Source organism: Balaenoptera musculus, chromosome 4, assembly GCF_009873245.2.
Source record: "Balaenoptera musculus isolate JJ_BM4_2016_0621 chromosome 4, mBalMus1.pri.v3, whole genome shotgun sequence".
In the NCBI taxonomy this organism is placed as follows: domain Eukaryota; kingdom Metazoa; phylum Chordata; class Mammalia; order Artiodactyla; family Balaenopteridae; genus Balaenoptera; species Balaenoptera musculus.
In genome coordinates, this window is record NC_045788.1 from 11,743,152 (window position 1) to 11,758,489 (window position 15,338).

The 15,338-nt window shown below is 40.8% G+C and overlaps 1 protein-coding gene across 1 annotated transcript in view; it reads left to right on the top strand.

Annotated features, from left to right (window-relative positions):
• Nucleotides 1–15,338, top strand: part of COL6A6 (collagen type VI alpha 6 chain) — a 174,145-nt gene that overhangs the window by 120,675 nt on the left and 38,132 nt on the right. Inside the window, exons 25-32 of the mRNA XM_036849516.1 lie at nt 3,492–3,554; nt 4,303–4,353; nt 6,014–6,049; nt 6,762–6,824; nt 11,584–11,646; nt 12,708–12,743; nt 12,857–12,893; nt 15,135–15,146. Coding sequence (XP_036705411.1) covers nt 3,492–3,554; nt 4,303–4,353; nt 6,014–6,049; nt 6,762–6,824; nt 11,584–11,646; nt 12,708–12,743; nt 12,857–12,893; nt 15,135–15,146 — 361 coding nt within the window. The remainder of the gene's footprint in view (nt 1–3,491; nt 3,555–4,302; nt 4,354–6,013; nt 6,050–6,761; nt 6,825–11,583; nt 11,647–12,707; nt 12,744–12,856; nt 12,894–15,134; nt 15,147–15,338) is intronic.

Genomic DNA, 15,338 nt, shown 5'->3' on the forward strand with positions numbered 1-15,338 from the left:
GTCAGGGATAGTGGACTGAAATGGAAGTTTAAGCATAGTGTTAATAGAAGTATTTCTGGGCTGGGAAAAGAGGCATCATAAGGATATAGACTTTGAGTAGACTTTGGAAGGTAAGAAGTTATTTGGCAAGCAGAGGGGGCATGAGGAATTTAGGTTGAATAAATAATGTGAAGGGAAGCACAGGATTGGAAAAACCCCATGAGCCGGTATTTGGGGGAAGAAAAATGATGCTGTTTGGGGGACCATGAAGAACAAGAAAGTCTGTGGTGACTGACTTGACTAGGTAGCCAGCACGGTGTTATTTACAATTTGTGATTGGCGTGTACAAGCACAGCCAGACTTTGGAAGGTTTTAAATAGGCAACTCAATGTGGGACTATTTTGAAGGCTGAGAGATTAGAAGCTAGGAGGCAGGTTGGTGTCCTCTCACAGTCTCCAAGACAAGCAGTGATTGGATGACTTAACAGGGTGAGGACAGGAGGGACCCATGATGACTCTGTAGGGCTCTCCCAAGAGGGAACTGAGGCAGAGAGAAGAGGGCTGGATGACTCTGGGCTTCCAGCATGAGCAGGAACCCCATCACAGAAGTGGGAAAGTCAGAGTGAGGAATAAGAGTGAGGAAAAATGCTTGGTTTGGGGAATAGAGGAGAGGGTCTAGGACTGGTTGGAGATGGAGGTTTCAGAATCATTTGGAGTTTAAAAGGACTCTTGGTGATGACCATTTGTAAGAAGGGTAAGTGGAGGATGGGAAAGAAGCAGAAAAATACACTGGATGCTGAGAAGGAGAGTCCTAGAAAGGGAGGTCAGGAGTCTCAGCTGGCACTGAGCAAGTAAGAAAGAGAGGACTGGAGAAGCCACCACATCTGGTGGCTAAATGAGCCAAAGAATAGATTCCAAAACGTAGCAATTGACTGGCTGAAGAGGACTGAACAATGTGTTCATGAGGAGGAAATGGATGCTGGGCTGTAAACTACTCTTTGGAGAAACTAGGCTTTGGGGGTGAGGTGGGACATTAACTGCTAGTACTGGCAAGGTCTAGAACAGTTTGGAGCAGGCTATTTATTCGTTTTCAATGATAGAAGAGGTTGTAGTTTACTTTTATAAACAGAGGAAAGAAAAACAGAGAGAAAAGAGGAAGTTGAAGATGTGAGAAAGTGTAGATAATTAATGGAGAAATTTCTTGAGGGCATAAGAAGAGGGGTGAGCATTGGAATGGAGAACTGCTAAGAAGGGCGGACATGATGGAGCCAGCAGCCGAGTGTTACAAAGACAGCTGATTGCAGGACGAAATGCGATCCATGGATGACAAGGATAATCAGCTCCAAAAGGAAGGGATTACTAGAGCATGTGGCATAGCAATAATGGTCTGGAAAAGAAAGTTTGGAACAGATACATTGCTGCCTTCTTGCCCTGGAAAGGGCTGCAGGGGAAGTGGTGTCACTGGTAAGAACACAGTTTATCTTACAGTGAAGATGTGTGTGTACAGACATCATGGGTGTATAGGGAAGGTTTTCATGTGAAATGAAGGCACTCCATGGGGTGTGATGGAAGGGACCAAGACAGGGATGGAGGGACCCTAGAGGGGGATGTAACTGAGCGTATAGAAAGAAGTATGGAAGGAGATAGACAGGAGCAGGGTAGTTGTGCCAAAGAATATCATTATTAATAAGAGGGACTTTTGAATGGGAGAGGCAAGAATTTGGGGGGTAACTGCCCTCAAAGCAAACCCAAACCCTTTGGGCAGCCCCAAGGTAGACCAAGTCTTTTACACTCATAATTAACTGAGATGATCCCCAGGCACTTACTCCTGCCTTACTCCATTAAGCTCAAGTTCCCAGGGAGGCAAGCAACCCAGCAATTAATACTGAGCTCAACACCTGGCTGTAACCAATAATAAAGTGTTTGACCCTGGACAAGCCTCATGGCTTCCCTTGTCTTCCTACCTTAAAGCAGATGTTCTCAAATTTCAGTGTGCATAAGAATCTGCTGAGAAGCTTATTATAAAGGCATATCCTTGGGCTCCACCACCAGAGACTGATACCGATGGGGTCCTGGTATTTCCTTTTGCCCGTGGACCCCAGGTAATTGGGAGGCAGGTGGCCCCCAGAGCACACTGTGGGGGACACCGCCCTGAAAGAAAGGCTTCAGGGCAGATGATCTTCTGCCTCCCTTCCATGGAACCCTATTCTCTTCCCACCGCCCGCCCCCCAGGGTCAGTCATTGCTGGTGGACATTTGTTCATTTGGACTCCTCACACATACTGTGCTGTCATTCTGTCCTTAACAATGAGTAAACCACTCCCACTCCTTCAGCATGGGCTGGGCACCCTTCCACACTCTTTCTCCCAGAGAGAGCTTTGTGGAAAGGGCAGGGGGAATAACTAGACAGTGGAGAAACTTAGCCAAGCCTCCCTCAGCCAGATGGTCAAGGTTACCATCAATAGTGCCAGCCATGTTGATAGGATATAATCTTGATACAATGTGATAAAAAGGGCAATTCACCTCTGTGGTCTTTTCTCCGCAAACTCATAAAACACAGCATGATCATGAGCACAACATCAGGCAAACTCCAACTGAGGGACATTCTACAAAATATCCGATCAATACTTCTCAAAACTGTCAAGGTCATCAGAAACCAGAAAACCAGATAAACTGTCCCAGTCTAGAGGAGCCTACAGAGACATGGGGTCCTGGAATAGGAAAAGGAGATTAAGTGGTAAAAGCTAAGGAAATCTGAATAAAATATGGGCTTTAGTTAATGAGTTAATATCCATGTATTTGTTGTGACAAATGTTCCTACTAATGTAACTAATGTGATATTAACAATAGAGGCGGCTAAATGTGGAATGTATAAGAACTCTCTGTACTGTCTTCACAACATTTTGTACATTTAAAATCTAAACTTTAAAAGCTTTTTTTTTTTAAGAAGAGGAGTTAACCTTCTTTTGTAAACCTATGTTAACTTTCCCAAGTAGTTGGATTTCCTCACCGTAATACTGAGATTGATTTGTAACCCACAGTAGGTGTTCTATTAGTCAGAAGTCAGAAACTATTGCCAGGGATGTCGTGCTACCTTGGCTATCTTGATTAAAAGTAGATTAATAGGCCTCTGTTTCTGCAGCAGCCAGAAGATTTGCATGGATCATCATGGAAAACTGTTTTGTTAATTTTTTAAGACAGTGCAGAGCCTCCTCTTTGACTCATGGTAAGACATTTCCAAGGGTGCGGCTCATAGCACTGAGCTGCTAAGATGGCAACTTGCACTAAACAATACGTCAGACTTGCTGGGGCTTCATTTATCAATGGAGGAGACTTCACTCACCAACAACAGCAGTTCCTCTTGTATTGCTTACAGACACAGTCCTGGCCACTAACTCATTGTCACTGTGATACACATGGATGCAGTTGAAAACTCTTGTCTTAGTGCCATCATTTCTAATTTCCTTTACAAAAGCAACCTAATAAGGACACATTTCATTGTTCTGTTTGACAGGGAGAACCTGGCGATGTGGGAGAAAAGGGACCCATTGGCCTTCGGGGTCCTCGAGGCTTGCGGGTTTGTGTTTTATTCCTACTTTTGATCTGGCTCTTGGAATCCTTTTAGTTCAATAGATATTAGGTGTGGTTCTCTGAAGAGCGTGTTGAAGATAACATCCCAATCTAGCTGTAGAGCTTTCTAGTGATTGAGATTTCATCCTCATCTTGACCAGCTTTTCCAAGGTAGCAACTTCCCAGGTACCAAGCATCCTGGCTGGGATGCTCTTGAAGCCAAATGATAAACTGGACAAAACTTGTGTTTAACAACCCCATAACCTTTCTTGCATTCTTTCCTCTCATCCAAACCCATTCATGGGAAACTGAGCCCACCCTTCCCCCAGTGCTCGGGGCTTCTCACTAAGACCTCTACAAGGATCCAACAGTAGCCAGTGCCCAGACATTTAGGAGATCTTACTTTTATCCAGAAAACTGAAAATGGTTTAGAGCTAAGGTATTAAAATACAAATGTTATCCAGGAGAGATAACACTTCTACCTTCTTTTTTTTAAGATTATTATACACCTGAAATTTTCTCATTTAATCCTCATAACATAATGAGACAAGTGAGATTAAGGGACAGTGCATTGTCTGTGCCTGTTATTGAGAGTTTCCTTTAGTGCCACTATGTCAGTGGGCTGCCCCAGAGGGAGAATCCTGCTGCCTAATTTTTCCTAATCAAACCAAAAAACTGGTTGTCTAGTTCTCTTGTGAATAAGGCTGCCTCTGTCTGCAGTAGGGGATGTTTGTAAATAATTGCTTTGTTTACAGGGTGATGATGGCAACCCAGGTTATGGTAGTGTTGGAAGTAAAGGAACAAAGGTAAGACACATCGACTGAAAGCTGGTCATTTTCCATTTATTTTCTGTTGCTCTTTATGGCTACATTTAAGAGAAAAAAGCAAGTAGTGAATAAGGTAGACTTGGACCTTTATAGATAGATTTTGATCATTTATTTGCTGATATCTTGTGGGGAATATGGTAGAAAAAAAGAAAACAACTTAAACATAAGGGCCAGGCAACAAGTGAAACCTGAAATTAATTTTCTGTTCTTTGCAGAGATGCGCAGCCAGGGCCTGACTGCTTCCAGCTTGAACAGTACATCTAATCTAGAGCCTTAGGGAGGCATTCCAAAATTTGTCCTCTGACTATGTTTACTCTAATCATTAGTGAGAAGTTTTACAGGGCCTTTCCAAATGCATTGGGCCAAGCAGTAACTTTAAAATTTAACCTCGTAACTTTATATCAGAATTATAACTTTATATTGTCACTGAATATTTAAGTGTCTGGAAGTAAGATAAATTTATCAAAAGCAGTGATTGCTGTATACCAACAATAACCACTTAGAAATCATAATAACATCCACAAAAACATAATATAGTTAAGAACATCCTTTCTACAAAAATGTTCAAGACCTATGACAAAAATTACTGAGGTAAAAAATTTCAATAAATGGAGACATACCAAGTTCTTGTTGGAAAGTCTAAAACATTATAAAGGATCAATGCAATTCTAAATGAAATCCCAATGGGAATGATGCAAGAGGCTGTCTGGAAGAATAAACAAACCCCAAACAGCTAAAATTTCTTTTAAAAAAAAACCCTAATGAATGAAGGATTTCCAGTGAAATTTTCATTAGAATAGAGAATAATTGAAAACAACCTTAATATTTGTTAAAAATGGAACTATTAAGTAGCTTATAGCATTGAAATATTAGCCACTCTTTAAAATGAATGTAAATGTTCATACATAATTGTATAGAACTTCTGTGACAATGTCAAGTAAAAATCAGAATGTAATAAGAAAAAACATTTATCCCAATTGTGCTAAAATGCATTTTAGAAATGCATTTAGAAAGATTAAAGAAAATATGACAAAATATTTATAGTAACCGTTCTGGGAAGTGAGATTTGGGTGATTTTTCTTCTTTCTATCCTTTTATATTTTAAATATATTTGAGGAGATCTTACTTTTAATGATCAGAAAATAAACTTTATCTTAAATAAAATATGTTTTTAATCAAATGAGGATTATCATACCTCTTCAACTATAGTCTGTGGCCAAAGAAGGTAAACAGAGGACCAGAAAACAAATGATCAAATTTAGACGGCAGGCTTCCCCAATTTCTTCCCCAAAATTGAAATCCATTTAAGAAGACTGTTTCAGAAACACATGGCCAGATGGCCAACTATCCTGTCGAATGTCTACATTTGAAAGAGAGCTGGTGTGTAATTCCTCAAATGTGTGCATTTACCCATTTGTCTTAGGTTGTCATGATATTTTGGTGAGACCAGTAAATAGTTTAATTTAGAAATTGGAGTTAGTTTCTCAAATCGTGCCATACAGTTTCATTTTCAATTGTTCTGGCCCTTCCTTGGTTCAGAGGCACTTAAACTAAATAAGGCAGCAGGCAAAATTAAAGTCAATATAAGCCTACCCTGGTGATATGTGCATATATTAATTTTCTCCACTGTTGATTATAGGGGCAAGAAGGATTCCCTGGAGAAATTGGACCTAAGGTACCGTGTACTTCATACTAACTAGGGATCAATCAGAGATACTCCTGGGCTTATGAAATGTATTATAGGATAATAGAAGGATAGTTAATTATAAATGAATAAAAAGAAAACTTTATGGGGAAAGGGGAGAAGGAAGAAGCAGTCTTTTAAAAATAATATTTCATTTCTCGTTTTTAATTCATAAGTAAAGGAAGAAATCATCCTTATTTTTCTCCTCACGTGTACTCCTTCCCCTCTACCATATGTATTTTCCTCTTTGCTCAAAGGGAAGTAAAATGTAAGGAAAACCAAAATTACCTGATCTCACCTGCCTCAATTCTCCCAACATGTTTATAAGGCACCTTCAGATAATAAGTTAGCGATGCTGTCCTCTACCTTAAGGCTTTCACTTCTGCTGGAAAGATTGACTGAGCTAAGTCAATGCTAGGTCCTGTGATTGGATCAGGGGACAAAATGAAAAGCACAGTTCATATCTCCAAGGAGGCTGTGTTCTGGCTGGAGAGACAGAGAAATAAAACAGTGAGGCTCCAGTGTACTGTGTGGAGAATTTAAAAATGAGAGGTTATTGGGGGGAAGACTCTTCAAAGAAGACGATTAAAGATAAAAATATATGTGAAAAATGTCTTCGTGTTGGAATCAGTATAAAAATACAATGAGATATATCCCTTTGATTTTACTAACCATTTTATTTTATTTCTCTGAATTTATTTAGGGTGAGGTTGGGGACCCTGGTGGTCCAGGAGAAACTGGACCCAAGGGCACTAGAGGCAAGACAGTAAGTTTCTCAGGCTGCAAAGCCTTACAACCTCAGCTACTTTGGGAAGGCCTTTTTTGTTTATTTATTTATTTATTTTATTATTTTTGGCTGTGTTGGGTCTTCATTGCTGTGCATGGGCTTTCTCTAGTTGCGGCGAGCGGGGTCTACCCTTTGTTGCGGTGCGCGGGCTTCTCATGGTGGTGGCTTCTCTTGTTGCAGAGCACGGTCTCTAGGCGTGTAGGCTTCAGTAGTTGTGGCACGTGGGCTCAGTAGTTGTGGCACGCGGGCTCTAGAGCGCAGGCTCAGTAGTTGTAGCGCACGGACTTAGTTGCTCCGTGGCATGTGGGATCTTCCCGGACCAGGGCTTGAACCCGTGTGCCCTGCATTGGCAGGCAGACTCTTAACCACTGCGCCACCAGGGAACTCCTTTTTCATGCTTTTACAGTCATTTGAGTTGTCATTTGGTCCCAAAGACTTGTAAAACGTGTGGTTTTTGTTAAGGCGAACTTGGGGAAGGGAAATGGATATTTTACTCATCCTTCATTGCCAGCAATAAGGCTCGTAGTGACCAAGTTCACCTGATCTGGCTGACAAGGTACCATTCTTAACACTGGAAATAAGTTGTGTGTTGTTTCTTAAGGAATCCTTGTGGTCAAAACTGTTTTTGCACCACAAAATATGTCCAGTTTAATCCCATCCCCCCCAGCAGATCTCGTGTAATTTAATGCCCACTGGCATCTTGTCTCCCCTGTTAAGGTCTCATTAAACTACTTTAATGAGGTGGTCCTCTCCCAATTTAGCTCAAGAGAGTATCTCTTGAGCTCGAGGAGAAAGTTTCCGTTTATTATGTAAAATAATGTACTGTAATGAATGTGTCCTTTTTATTCCCTGGAGGACCTAGACATTGCCTAATGCTTTGGACCACTCAGAATAAACACCCACCTCCGGCACCCTCAGAAGCATCAGCATCCCGAGCTTGCCTTGGGTTCTCGTGTGCTAAGAATGGATTTTGCCTTTGCTGACTCTTTATATATCATAAGCTGCAAAACTGAGATGGTGGCTTTATAAAAGGCAAATCTTATGACAATTATCTCCTGAGGCCATCTTTATCTCTTTTCTTCAGAACAGCACTGATCGGGCAACTGATCTTGATACCATGTCAATTGCTGGACAAGAAAAACGAGAAGTCTGATAAAAACTGTTACTTGAGGTGGTTTTCCAGTTTTGTCACCATAGTTAGTTTTACTCTGATCTGTTTTTTTCCTGAAAAGTATAACAAAAACTTTATGTGAAGAGATTATTTATGTGGGTTTTAGGGGTACAAAATAAAGAAACTTCTTTCCCTCCATCCTGCTTTTCCCAAGAGGACTATTTCCTGGCTATAATGCTTTTCTTCATACATGTTTTTGGATGACTATCCCTTAACATTTTTGTTCTCAAAAAAAAAAAAAAAAGAAGAAGAAGACCGATAAAAGAAAGATAATTTGAAAAGACTTTCAAATTAATCCAGATCTCTGGATCTTTTCCCTCTGCTTGTTAATGAGGTAGTTTACCCATGGACATTGGAGGCATGGAAACATGGTCAGCAGTTTCTTGGGTTCCCTTGCTGCCCAATGGCACATTAATCATTTTTAAAAAGCAATAAACTAATAGGGAATTAATATATCATCTTTTTGTCTTGGCCTTTGGTTACTTGAATTTTTTTCCCACATTGGACAATTCATCACTGTTTTTTTTTTAATATAAATTTACTTTTTATTTTTATTTATTTTTGGCTGTGCTGGGTCTTTGTTGCGATGCACGGGCTTCTCATTGCGGTGGCTTCTCTTGTTGCAGAGCACGGGCTCTAGGCATGCGGGCTCAGTAGTTTTGGCTCACGGGCTCTAGAGTGCAGGCTCAGTAGTTGTGGCACATGGGCTCAGTAGTTGTGGCGCACAGGCTTAGTTGCTCCACGGCATGTGAGATCTTCCCAGACCAGGGCTTGAACCCGTGTCCCCTGCATTGGCAGGTGGATTCTTAACCACTGCGCCACCAGGGAAGCCCTTCATCACTGTTTTTTAACTTGCTTATTTCACCTGCCATGCTGCTTTCTCTACATCTCTGTGAGTATTTTTGAATTTGAAGTTTAGACACTGAAAACTTCCAGGTTTTCCCTTTGAAAGATCAGAAGTTCCCATTGGAAGCTTTTAGTGATAAAGCTTTGAGTGTCTCTTTAGTTCTCTTGGAATGATTACATTCCTAGTTTCAGTTTTCTAGGTCTTCACCTTTTTCCCCCAACTGAAGCATTTTTTTAAAAATTTGCCATGATTTTTAGCCTATCTTATTTTGGGTATACAGGTATGTTTGTATGTATTTACACTTTTTATCAACTGACACACATGCACATACTTCAAGGCAGGGTTCCTCAGCCACAGCACTGCTGACATTTGTGCTGGATAATTGCTGTGGGGCTGCTCCGTGCATTGCAGGATGTTTAGCAGCATTGCTGGCCTCTACCCACTAGATCAGCATCATCCGCCTGTCCCCCACCATTATGACAGCCAAAAATGTCTCCAGACATTACCAAATGTCCCCACAGGAGTCGGGGTTGAAGGACACAAAATACCCCCACCCCCCAGCTAAGGACCACTGGTTTAGAGAGTCAACTAATTTCACAAGGTTTGTTAGGAAAACCTGGCAATCCCTCTGCCACTTAGCTCCTATTTCTCTGCAAGTTGTCTTTTTGCTCTACTTTCTGGGAGATTTCTTTGACTTTATCTTACCATGCTTCTCTCATAGTTTAATTTTCAAGCACTCATTTTTTTGCTGTCAGAATATTCCTTTTTTATACTATCCTGCTCTTGTTTCATGGTTGAAACATCTCATCTCCCTGAGGATATAAATTAGTATTTTTGGAGTCTTCTTTGCCCAACATAGTCTGTTCTCTGCCGTGTGTTTTTTTTCTGTCCTGCTCTCTATTTCTCATGTTTCCGGGGAATGGGCTAACTCTCTCTATTGAAGAGTTGAGGACAAAAATTCTGATTGGAAACCCCGAGGAGATGGGTGGGGCTCGTCAACTACAAGTGTCACTGAAGAGTGATCTGGCTGAGTTGATACTTAGCAAACGTCTGATATCAGCATGTTTGGGTCTTTCTTCTCAAATCTAGTCAGATTCCCCTGAGAAGATTCTTTCAATCTCCTGCCTGAGGGTGAAGTTCTGGCTGCCAGCTTTCTGGGAACCCCAGCTTTCTAGGGGTCTCACATCTATTCCACACCTTCATTTGATCACCCTATTTTCTGGATGGTACCACTGGCCCTCAGCTCTGTCTGGGGTTTCCTAGTGCAGACACCTCGGTTTTACCTCTGTCACTGAGGAGGAAGAAGGGACATTCACCCAATGGTAGAGAATGGGGAGGAGGCTTGGGGATTCCTAAAATGATCTTCAACCAATCTGCCTTATTAAGCCTCTCTTCTTTACCTCCACTTCTGGAGGTACCTTCTGAGAGTGTGTTATAAAACACACAGATTCTTGGCTTTCCCTGCTGCTGGCCTAAGCTTTAGCTTTTTCAGCTCTGAGTCATTTAACACTGGTACTTCTGCTTTCCAGCATCTGAAGTTTGATGGCTATTGTCTCCTTTCTCATTCTCCCCATGCTTGTCATATTTTTGCCTTTAAAAAAAATCTGCTTACTATTATTTTAGTAAGACATTGGAGGGAGCAAGAGTAAATGCCAATGTTCAATCTGCCTTTTTTTGCCCTGGAGGTTAATCTATATCTTCTAAATAAAATATGATCAGTAAGGTTGTTGTTTTGTTTTGTTTTTTTTACTCAACCCAGCATGCTGTAAATATCATTGGAAGACCCAAAGGATATCAGTAATTATTTGCTGTTCCATAGGCAATGCTTTTACAAATTAAGTTGATTTTAGACAACTTTGTTTTTTATTCTTATAAAAAACATGACATTGTGAATGAACAAAGGAATATTTTCCTAATTCTTAAACTAAATTCTAGCTTTCTTTATGATAAATTATACTGTTGAATGCACATGAATAAAGTAAGTAGTCAACAAATGTTGTTTTTATTTACTGCTGTTATTCCCCATTTTACTACAAATGTTTCCAGCCAACTGCTAAATATTTTCTTGTTTTAGTTCTTCAAAGGTTTTTATATTTAAATTTTTATTTTTCTGGGGTTTTGTTCATGTGTTTGTTTTTCAGTTTAGTCACCTACTAAATTTAGATAAGTTGAGATAAAAATTTATTTAGATTAAAATTTCTCCCTTGACCCAGCAATTCTAGTTCTAACAATGTTCCCTAAGGAAATAATCAGAATTGCACATATGACTTTATAGTGGCATGCTTATTACAACAACAGCAAACTTAAATGCCAACCATAATGGACTGATTAAATAAATCATGGTATATCCATGTAATAGAATACTATGGCAGCCATGAAAGGTGATTTTTGTGAAAGAATATCAGTAACATGAAAATGCCCCAAGATGTATATTTAGTTTAAAAGGCAACAGGAAAAAGTATAAAAATATATTAAAATATGTATAGATTAATACCAAAAGGATAAACAAATAAAAGAGCAGAGGAAAAGACACCAAAATGTCAACAAGGATTATTTGGGGGAGAGGAGGTTGCTGAGGATGTTTTTCCTTCTGTGTGCCTTTTGGAAATCTCTCAATTTTCTAAAATGAAAGTGTATTGCTTTTGAAATGTAAAACACCCACACCCACAAACACACAAACATGTATGTATAATTCTAAAGTAAATAAATTCTGCTTTGAGGTGTCTGCTGGGCTTCCAGGAGAACCGGGATCCCCTGGGGAGCTGGGACCTCCTGGACGCAAGGTAAATTGAAAACCCATAAATCACATCAGCTCCTTTTCCAAATAAAAAGTCAATGCCCGAAATCTTCATTATCCAAATATGTGTGCTTTCAGTCTTTGCAGCTTGGCAACAATTTTCACTATTTTTCCACCTTTAATGTGCTCAGAGAGAGGAGGGGAAAAAATGCCTATTAAATATCAGTTGCCATTTCTTGGGTGGTGGGAGGAATTGAGGGAGGAAATGAAAAGGGATTTCTCATTTCATCTAAAATGAGATTTCTCAATGATCAGTGAATTTTATTTATCTGGCCAATCCTTGCCCTTTTCTCACAGTCAGTAAGTGATCAGTGAATGAAAGAAAGTGAGAGGAAATTAATAAGTAAGTTACCAACGCTGCATTCACATGGAACTTATTTTCTTTGGGAGTTTGGGTGGGGCGCCATCGCATTTTTCCCTGTCTCTGTGTGAGAGCAGCCAGACTCTTCCTGTTCCAAAGATGAGACCAAACACATGAAATTCAAACCAATTCCCCTTTGTTCTTTCTATCCCCAACCCAGAGATATATCTAGTCATTTTGGGAAGACAGTGGGGATTACCTTCCAGAAGTTCAGTTTGAGTCTGGTCCTGTTGTCATCCAACCAGTGACAGGAATAGATTTAGGTTCTGCTCAGCGGCTGCCCAGTGGCCAAGGCAAAGCATTGGGGAACTCTGTACCTCTGCCTTAAGGAGGGGCAGGCACAGGGGATGGTTCAGGCTTATTTAGTTCTAGGCTGAGGACCTGCTCCAGAGTCTCCCTGCCAGTGTCTCATTGGCAGCTCCATCCTTAGCTTCTGGGCAACCCTTATCATCCAGAGATGCAGCTGGGGGAAAGTGGCCATTGGACACTCACTGCTTACAGTTTCTTCCCCTTAGAATGTTATTGTTAATTAGGTGACGAGTATCCTACATGAATTCTTTTCTCCCTTGAACTTAGAATATAAACGTTAAGAAGTTTTTTTTTTTCTTAGAGTAACGTTGATGCACGTTCTGGCTCCTGATGTGTGTGTCCAAAGCCCTGAAACCACACTCTTTTTGTTTCCCTAGGGTGTGAAAGGGGCCAAAGGATTGCCTTCCTTCTCCGTACGTATCTGCTAACTCCAAAGGTGCCTGAGCGCCCTGTGACACTTATTTATTTCTCAACTCTAGGACCTGGCAGTCTGTTAGTTAATTCTTTCTGTTTTATTTTTGAGCAGACATGTGAGCTCATCCAGCATGTACAGGACCACAGTCGTAAGTACCCCACTTAGAATGATCACCCGGGGTGTCAGCATTCATAGAGGAAAAGCAGCAAATTCTGCACTCAAAATTGAGACAATTTACCAGCCAATTTCTTAAAATTAGAGATGTCACTGTGTATATTTTGAGGCAGCATACACTGGTGACTATTGACTCCCTCTCTGGCTGCCAGGATGTCTATTGAAATGTTTCCAAGCACTAAGTCAGGCTATATCTGGTGCTTTTAATCAGGGGAAAATGGAGACACAAGGTCAGAACTCCTCTGATGGTGAAATCAATCAGTGGGGAGTCACATTAAACTTTTTAAAATGATTAACCCCTGACAATAACTAAGTGTTGAATTCAGCTGGTGTAAAAGAGCCAGCCATGCCAAGGGGGTGTCCTAGTGGGTGGGAGCCCTGACTTCTGTTTATCATTTGTTACTCCTTCCCTGAGAAGGTGTGCTTGACTACCTTGAGTTAGACTCATTTGCTTTTAAAATTATTCACTCTGCCTGTATTTTCTTTACTCTCAAAATTTTAAAAGCAAAAAGGCATTTTGATTTGGCAAATGCTCTTTTGAATTTGCTTTGAGACCCTTATAGCAGCATCTTCTATCAAAATACGTGTTAGCAGCATCAAAAGAACGCCATGGACAAGATGAGGAGAGAGTCGGCTATTTAATGTTCACCTACAAATGCGTAACAACTTCCCAGATAAACACTAGGACTCAAAAGAATGTCACAGTTCCCTCCAGGCTTTTTGGAAATCTCTCAATTTTCTAAAATGAAAGTGTATTTGAAGGGAGAAGTTAGACAAATTAGAGCCCATTTCTGTAGAGAGCATCAGTCTCAAAGACACAGACTTTTCAAAGCTTTGAATGCAGTGCTGATCTTAACTCTGCCTTTTTGTAGCAGAATGGAACCATCCGTATGCGGGAATCAAAATCTATGCATTGGGTCATGAAGACTGGTTGCTCTGGGGCTGGATTAGCAGAGTGGGCTTTCTGACATGGGAGCCATGTGAACTACGATGACTCAAGGATAAATCCAAGTATGATGAGGCCTGATCTTTTAAAATTTGAGGGGTTCAATACAAAATTGTAAATCCAAAAGTAGGTACAAAACTACTTCAAAAGTGTCCTTTAGGACAAGAAAGGAAATCACAACCACTGACTTCTGTCTATTATAAAATCACATGATCATGTGAACATGTGGCTAGGGCCCTTCTCAAGGCCTTGCAAGGGGCCCCGTGGGTGAGAGGTCGAGAGCAGTGCTGTCCAGAACTTTCTGCAATGATGGAAGTATCCACTGCACTGTTCAATATGTAGCCACTAGCCTCATGGGACTTTGAGTCTTGATAGATGGTTAATGTAACTGAGAAGCTGAATTTATTTCATTTTTTTAAATTTTTTTATTTTGGATGCATCGTGTCTTAGTTGCAGGATACAGGATCTCTCGTTGCAGTGCACGGGCTTCTCTCTAGTTGTGGTTCACAGGCTCCAGAGCATGTGGGCTCTGTAGTTGCAGCACGCAGTCTCTCTAGTTATGGCGCACAGGCTCAGAAGTTGCGGCACGCAAGCTTAGTTGCCCCGCAGCATGTGGGATCTTAGTTCCCCAACCAGGGATCGAACCAGCGTCCCCTGCATTGCAAGACAGATTCTTAACCACTGGACCACCAGGGAAGTCCCTCATTTAATTTTAATTGATTCAAGTATAAATAGTCACATGAGGCTAGTGGCTTTCATATTGGACAGTACGGTCCTAAAGTTTAAGCTTCATTTACTTAAGAGTAAATCCATCTCTGATGTTTATATATATATATACACACACACACATATTACATACATGTACACATATATGTATACATATATGTAATTGATGGCTATAGATATCTACTTGGGGGAAATCTAGAGTAAAGAGCGGTTAGGACCTTTTAACTGTCCAGATTCAGTGCACCTCTCTGCAACATAATGTTCCCTCCCAGGCAGAAATCCTTTCCCTCTGACAGCTGGCTGCGTGCCACTGATTTATGGCCCTCCTATTTCTCCCATCCCGTTCCCTGCGGAAGGACCTGTGCTTTTACCAACATGTTGGATCTGTCTGCATTTCTCCAAACCCTATTTGTTGCCTTGGTTTTTGAGTCATCTACAAAAAGCTCACAAGGCGGAGTCTTGGCTGCCATGATTTCTTACACAATACAGAACACTGTTCCCCTACCAAATAATAACCTAACCTCCTTTGTTCTTTTTCCCCAGCTGGCAGACATGGTGAGTAATCTTTATTTACAGCATATTATAATCAAGCTCCAAAATGTGGTACATCTGGAAAGATGAGTTAGAACAATGTGCTGCCTGCCAAATGATAAAAATTTTATCTGGACTTCTTTGCTGCCTCATACTGGTAGCACAGCTCTGCCTCCAATAAATCACCTGAGTTTAAGCTGAGTCTTACAGCTCTTT